Source organism: Alexandromys fortis, unplaced genomic scaffold, assembly GCF_014885135.2.
Source record: "Alexandromys fortis isolate MF-2015 unplaced genomic scaffold, M_Fortis_MF-2015_v1.1 scaffold_5, whole genome shotgun sequence".
Taxonomy (NCBI): Eukaryota; Metazoa; Chordata; class Mammalia; order Rodentia; family Cricetidae; genus Alexandromys; species Alexandromys fortis.
The window spans coordinates 9,086,201-9,094,446 of NW_026067924.1; the positions used below are offsets into that span (position 1 = coordinate 9,086,201).

The 8,246-nt window shown below is 35.3% G+C and overlaps 1 protein-coding gene across 1 annotated transcript in view; it reads left to right on the forward strand.

Moving 5' to 3' along the window:
* The window catches only part of Gmds (GDP-mannose 4,6-dehydratase), a 495,612-nt gene that overhangs the window by 211,719 nt on the left and 275,647 nt on the right, over positions 1-8,246 (forward strand). Inside the window, exon 6 of the mRNA XM_050142522.1 lies at positions 681-785. Within this exon, the coding sequence (XP_049998479.1) occupies positions 681-785 (105 nt within the window). The remainder of the gene's footprint in view (positions 1-680; positions 786-8,246) is intronic.

The window sequence follows — 8,246 nt, forward strand, 5'->3', positions numbered from 1 at the left end:
ACATACTGTATGCATTATTGCCATTGCCTCCAGGTGGATTAGCACTTCATTCACCAATCTCTGTTCATCCGACCTTTCTACACAGATCCCTTCAAATGAAAATTAGACCCAATATGACTCTTTTTCTAAGCTGTTTAGAGATTGTGCTGGAGCACTGAACTTTTGTGTTGTTTGTTTTTTATTTTCCCCGTGACAATTTCGCTGAGTACAAACCTAGGAGGAAAAAACAGACTTATATGTACCACAGTTGTAAAGAAATTCATGAAAGATATATATGATAACATGTTAAAAACAATATTAAGATCCCAAATATCTTTTTTTTAATTTTCTAAAAGTTTGTGTGTGTGTGTGCGCGCGCACACACACGCGTGTACTCACATGTGTACATGAGGGAGTGGGTGAGACTGAGACAGACACAGTGAAAGGGAGCTAAGAAAGATGAACTTGTTATATTCTATAGTATAATTGGATAAATAGATAGTAAAAGAATTAATGTTATGAAGGAGTTTTATTTCTAATGCACATGATTAATTGACACACAATGTTTGTTTTGGATTGTGGTTCATATTAGCCATTTTGATGCATTATAAGTAATACTCTGTCAGTTATTACTTGTCTAAGGTGAATGAAAAGCACAGTCCTTTAGAGTAAACTTTGTCTTTAACAAATTATTCCAACAGGTGCAGCCAAACTCTATGCCTACTGGATTGTTGTGAACTTCCGCGAGGCTTATAATCTCTTTGCAGTGAATGGCATTCTCTTCAATCATGAGAGTCCTAGAAGAGGTGAGTGAATACATTATCAGAGGAGGGCTTTAGACTTTGGCAACAGAGAATGGTGTATGTATAGTCTGTTGATGTTATATAGATTGAAAAGTTTATGTCTGCTCCTCTTATAAATATGGTAAATAAAGAAATATAAATCAGGCTTTAATTTATAAGAACTTTTAAAATTCTTTGTGAAAGGCTGGACTGTGTGCAAATTTACTGTTTTCGTTAGTAGTTTTCAACCCGAGTATGGGAAAATACTGTGTGGGCGCAAGCAATGAGAGATAAGCTGCTGGTGGTTTCTGTCATTCATTACTGTTTACCTAGACTCAACCAGTTGAAAAGTATGTATCTTCCCTTTATATTAGAGAGACACCAGAAATGATTGTTTCTCAAATGTATTTGAAAATCAGTTTGAAATAAGTCCTTAAACATTATTTGTTTTATTGCTTGTTTTCCTGAAAGTTGTATTTGCTTGCGTCAGTTTAGTAATCTTCGAGACTATTGGCATATCATTTCTCTGCCGTCAGCATTAGGTTTTCAGTGAGAAGACATATCCTCCCACCCTTCTGACCGAGTGAAACACGAGAAATGTTAACACCCCAGGGTGTTTGGAGGGGAATAGAACCCACAACATCTGTCTTTACAAAGAACAACTTATTTGTGTCATCTATATTAGAAATATTTTATTAAATTTAATGGTCACTTAGTCTTAGAGTGTGAGAATAACTAAGAAGCCTAATATTAAAAGTTGGTTCTTGCCCAACAACTAGTAATACTTATAAGTATTTCAGTGAAATTTTATATGACTACATACTCACCTAATTAAACCAGCAAGTCATAGAGAAAGATTAAAGTGACAGGCTTATAAAGGTGTCTTTAGCATCACATATTTTTATTTTATAATTGCTTAAGTTAGCAGTTCCCATGATGGGTTGTTAAGGCATGATTACCAACCTGTCATCTCTGAATACACATATACTCATCATTCCTTTAATTAGTTTTGTTTTCTGGATATTCCTGGCAAGGGTAATCCTGTCTCTTTTCGCACAAACATGCTTGTATATTTTTTTGCGTTTCTGTATTTTTTTTTCCTCTTCAATCTGACTCATTTCTCCTACACCACACAGAACAAGTAAATGTTAATTGCTCTAAGTCAGGCTAAGAAAGAAAAAAGCATTCTTAGGTTATACAATAAAAAGACAATTTAAATATTATGCTTCTGCCGGTCCTCTATTTGCAACCTATAAATGAAGGCTTTTCTTCTATATTGATTATTTTCTGAATTTTAAGAGATAATATTTATGAATTTCAAAGAAAAATTTTAAATGTTATAAGAGGTAAAGTAAGAGTTCCTTTCCTCATTTATATTAAACTTCCTACAACTGGAGCCACTATTTTCATGCCCAGAAATTCCCTTTATGTTTTCAGACCTGCAAAGATAGTTACCCATATGTCTTGGGTGTCTGTTAAATATTTGTTAGATTTGATCTTGGGCATCTTAATAGCAGGGGAAGGCTCTTGTTTTAGAAACTTTTAGACCTGAGTTTGATCCACCAGAGCCCACAGTGGAAAGGGAGAACTGGCCTTCAGAAATTGTCCTCTAGCCTCCACACACGTACTATGACATACTCATGTCTACACAGACACAGATAGCCAGACAGACACATACAGAGACTAATATAAAAATTATCAAAAGGTTATCCACATTAAGATTATTAAGAAAGCTGGACAATGGTGAGAGCGCCTTTAATCCCAGTAATCGGGAGACAGAGACAGGTGGATCTCTGTGAGTTTGAGGCCGGTCTAGTTTACAGAATGCATTCCAGGACAGGTGCCAAAGCTACTACTAAGAAACCCTGTCTTGAAAAATGAAAAAGAAAAAGATTATTAGATAAAACTTGACCTTGTAATATAAACCAGTTTATTGTTTTATTACATATACAGAAATCAGTACTATTCCATTTTAAACCCCATTTCTATACCATTTCTATATTCAAATAATAAAAACAGAATTTATATTAATACTAGCTTTGATAAAACTTCTGAAATCTAATATACATAACATTTTAAAACTTAAAATTAACATAAATTTAGTATGAAAGTAATTTTTTAAGATTAAGCATTGTTTTCTAAGGAGTCATTTGTGCCAGATTGAAACTATCTTATAGGAGGACTACATCTTGTTTTCACAGCTCTACCATCTGAAGACATACCATCATGCTAATAGGCATCAGATAAATATTTTTTAAAAAGAATGAGCATCCCCTATTTCAATAAAACTTTACTGACTTAAAATTAGGATAGCAGAATTAAAAAACAGTAAAAATTTATAGGAGAGTTTTTAATGAATGTTGTTTTAATGGTTCCACACATACAGTAATTAAAACCAACACAGACTATTTGTAGTAATGATTCAGTCTGATGTACCTTGAAGAGCATTATGCACTTTTAAAATTATTAATATGTGCAGCTACAGTTTAGGATGGCACTGAAGGTGACTTCATTTTAGCTTTGCACCCTACTATCACAGGAAACACACATTTTGCTAGATGGAGCAGTGAAAAATGTCAACCTAACCCGAGATACAATCACAAATCTCCAACTACTAGAACTCAGGCTGATGTATTTTGGTCAGAAATAAGTTTTTCTTCCTCTGAAAACTGCTGGCAGTCTCTTTTGACTGTACCATAACATTTTATGGTGGCTTATGATTGAAAAAGTTGTGGGAGAGCTATTTTTTAATGTAAAAGATCAGACTTTGGCAAACTGCGCTTTATGAACCACATCTAGTTCTTTCACTTGTGTGTGTGTGCGTGCGTGCATGCGCATATAAGCAAAGTTTAGTTGGAATACAATCATTCTCATAATTTTGTATGTTGCTTATGGCTGTATTCATACCCTATATCCTGAAAACCCTAAATATTTACTGTCTAGGCCTTTAAGGAACATTTAATGAGCATCTAGAAAACTTGCAGTGGGTTTCTCTCATATTTGTATTTTTCTAATTTTTATAACTAAAATTATTCAACAACTCTCTTAAAAAAAATAGAAAATAGCCAACTCTCCCAAAATACTCTCAGAATTTTTGAGAGAAAGAAATTTACACAGATCATCATCCTAAGTCTAACAAATGTCAACTCAGGCTGAAAAATGATCCTGGGAGAGGGAAGCCATATGAACCTTGTTTAGGCATAGAATCTGTATGTAAGAGTTTAAAAAATCTGTATGAATGTATGTATGCATGCATAAAAATGTATTTATGTGAGAGAGGGTATATGTGTGGCTGGCACATGTGTGGAAGTCAGAGTATAACTGTGGTTGTTGGTTCTCAAGTACTTTCTGCTTTTTGTTTGAGGTAGTCTGTCATTGGCTTGCAGCTTTGCATTCCTGGTGCCCTCAGAGTTCAGATTCTCCTGAGCTGGAATGGAACTACAGATGCTTGTGAGCTACTATGTGGGTTCTGGAAATGAACCTGGGTCCTGTGCAAGAGCAGCAACTGCTGTTAACCACTGGACCATCTCTCTAGTCCATAAAGCATTGTTTTAATGAAATATAAATGTGATTGGAAACAAATGACTAGAGTATCATTAAGCTGTCAATAAAAGAAATAAAACTGATAAAATGCATTAAAAATCATGAGGCAATACCCAGTTTATAAAGTACTTAAGATAATTAGCAGTTTAGGACTACCCACAAATGGATGGTGTGCTGCCACTGTTTGGATTTTGAGCCATTTTTAGATGATATAGCACATTCCTCTAAATATGGGCTTCATAAGAAATCATCTATATCTGTCTAAACCCAGTATTCACCTCAGTGACATTTTAAGGTTCATGAACTTGTGGTTTTTAGTGGTAGTCTTGAGTACTTGTTGAGTTGCCAAGTGTCTCTTTTGTAAAATATCTATTATCATAAGTCAATCTTCAGGATTTTTAAGCTGCCATTCCTGTACAAAATTAATTGCATAAGTTAGATTTTAAAATAATTTTCTCATTGTTTGGTTCTAAAGTATATTGGTGATATTTTGCTTTAAAGATTAGTTTCATACTCTTGGTGACACTAAGGGAGTGAGAGGTTAGGAGAATGACTTTGTTCCTCAGGGGAACATGTTCAGTGTCTGAAGGCATTTCTCACTGTCACAACTGCCTGATAAGTGCTAAGTAGATAGATACTGGGGCTCTGCTGGGTATCTTAGAGTACATAAGAGTCCCTCATAACAAAAACACAGCAAAGTCAGCCCAAGAAAATAGCAGATGAGTTGAACGTAAGAAACCAGTGCCCTACAGCGTCACATGAAAAATCTTGGAGAAGCAATATGAATGCCATTTATAACAGTAGAATTTGGAGTTGGATGCCTTTAGTCCCTGCCCTCTAGAGGGAGAGGCAGGCACATCTCTGTGAGTTCAAGGTCAGCTTGGTCTACAAAGTAGTTCCAAGGCAGCAAAAGCTACATAACAAGACCCTGTTTAAAAGCAAACAAACAAAAATAAGATACTGTTTTTCTTTGAACACTTTCACTGTGTAGGAATCTTTTCTGGAGCTATAGCAAGTATTTACCACTCTTGTTTCTATAGATGTATACAAGACTATTCTGGCCATGGTTCATTGAGTCATACATGGCTGACCTAGTTCAGGAAAGCAGTCAGCAGAGTTGTAGTTTCAGGACTTTGTCCTACTCTTTCCAAGATGGAGCTCTCATTTTAGTCACCTGGTAATTCATAAAACCCTTGTCTTTAGCTGTTACCTTCAACAAGAAAAAAAAAACTTTGTATTTGCTAGTAAACAACCATTAAAACAGGTGACTAAAAATAAAGTGTGAGCTGTTTCCTACAAATGAAAGCTTTTCTTCAAAAATTTTTAAAATTCATGACAATTTGGTGCTTTAGGAGATGATACAATGCATAGTATTAGAAAGCACCCTGTCTTTCCATGTGAGTAATACCCTGGAGTAAAATCCTCCTCAGAATGCCAGTTTACAAAGTACAGTCATGCTAGTATAGTAATACCAAGGAACAAGCAAAACAGTGTCACTAGCTCCATGTTTTATTTGTACTTTTTTTTTTTTTTTTTTTTGGTTTTTCAAGACAGGGTTTCTCTGTAGCTTTGGAGCATGTCCTGGAACTAGCTCTTGTAGACCAGGCTGGCCTCGAACTCACAGAGATCTGCCTGCCTCTGCCTCCCGAGTGCTGGGATTAAAGGTGTGCGCCACCACCGCCCTGCTTTATTTGTACTTTTATCAAAGGTACTTTGTGATTTCCTTTATAGACAAGTATCAGAACCTTAACTCACTGGTGGTGGTGGTGATGGTGGGGACAACAATTGCTACCCGTTTTGAAATCTGGGGATGAAGTAATCTATTGGAGTTCCATGGGGCTTAATAGATTGTAACAACCATTTTGCCTGTTCACAAGTGGTTAATTGTTGGCTACTAACCTTGCCTTTCTGGTTGGAGTACAAAGTGATATCATCTCATTTGTCATTGTATGTGTAGCCTGTGATAGTTCACAAATGACTTGCACTTTTGGGGATTGTAGTGCTGTCTGGCCCATTTTACTCTCTGTGGATAGATACAGTATAATTGCTTAGTCATGAAATGCTGCTGAAGCCATCCTTGTTTTACTACAAATTTTATTACCATCAAACAAAATTTTTCCTGCCACTAAGCGAGATGATACTTATATGATTGTCTAACTGAATCAAAGGTGTTTTCCTCCATAAGTTTCATAATTTGTACGTAACATTTATTTGAAACCAAACTGTTAATTGATGTCACATCTTCCTGCAGGATGGCCAGGCAGTTTTGCTGAGGCTACTTGAAAGTTCTATGTCTCTGACAATTATTCATTCAGACCTCAGTTTCCTCATTTACACATGGAAAGAATGACCATACCTGACAGGGACATTATGAGGGCCATGCCTTATCAGTTCCATGTGCAGGTAATAAGAGCATATATGAAAAACGTTAACAACATACCTTGTACATGTGAGCATTCTTTGCTTGCTTTTTCTTTTCTTTTTTACTTTTTCTTTTCATTCCTTTTGTACCATGTTCAGCAATGTTTTGAAGGCTGTTCGTTTCTTTTCTTCTCTACTTTCAAGGTAAAACTCTGTAGGACTCAGCTCTGTAGTAGGATTCTCGTACTTGAGTACTCGTACAAGAGTACTTGAGTAGGACAATAAGGAATGAAGGCAACTAAATCCATGACAACAGGATTCACTGTATTAGTGTAGTCTGGAGACATTTATGAATTCTGAAAAGATAAAAATGGAAGTGGTGTTGGAGAATTACTTTCAATGTAGGAAAAGCCATTTGTACAGGGGATTGTGACAAGCAAGCCAATTCTGTCTGAACTAGGAAAGTAGAAAACAAAACAGAATTAAAGAATAATGGACAAATAAAATTATCTATGAAAGATCATTTAGGAAATTCTGAATATTGTTTATAACCATTCATGTACTATTATTAATGGTCCTGTGAAATTCATTTGTGCAAAACATAAGGCTTTATTTTTAAAACACAATGAAGAAGCAACAAGAAATATCCACGTTGCCTTTTAGATATACAATTGAGAAGTATATAGATATACATTAGTTTGTGCAATGCTAGGTATGGACTCTAGGGCCTCACACATGCTAATGGAAACACTACCGTGAAACTGTATCTCAGGCCCATATGCTTTTGGTTTAACTTACTAGCTATATAATGTTTAAAAATTGTTTTTGAGACTATAATATAATTACATCAATTTACACTTCCTACCCCCTGTTCTTTCAAAATTTTGGCTTCTTTTTTCTTTAATTGTTGTTGTGTATGTGTATGTTCCTAAATATATAAATACAGCCTGCTCATTGCTTGTAATGTTTCTTGTATGAGCATATTTTTAGGATTGACTATGTGTTTTGGATAACCAGTTGTGTGCTTTTCTCAAGGGAAGACTTTCTCCAGCTCTCCGTATTCCTTGGTTGCTTGTAGTTCTCTGTGTAGGGCTGAGACCTCATGGGCATTCCTTTTCCCATATTATCATGTACGTTGGTGCCATTTTTGTTCTAGTAATATTTAGACAGCCATGTTTGTGAGACTTCATGATATTTTTAGGAGACACAATCTCACAGAAAACTTCCAGTTCCTCTTGCCCTAATAATCTTTTGTCCTCTCATTTGTAATAATTCCTGAGCCTTAGGTGCAGGAGTTCTGTTAAAGATGCTTCCTTTGGGATTGGGCTCTACAACTATGCATTTTGATATATTGTGGTTTTCTATATTGATTACTGTCTGTTACAAAGAGAAATTTCTTTGATGAAGGGTGAGAACTATACTTACTTATGGATATAAGGATAAATATTTAGAATATAGTCAGGTATTATTCTAATTAATAAAGGTAGTACTTGCAGATTTTTCTCCAATATCTATGACTTCACTAGCCCTGGTTAATTGCCTGGGTTTCTTTTTTTTTTTTTTTTTTTTTTTTTTTTTTTT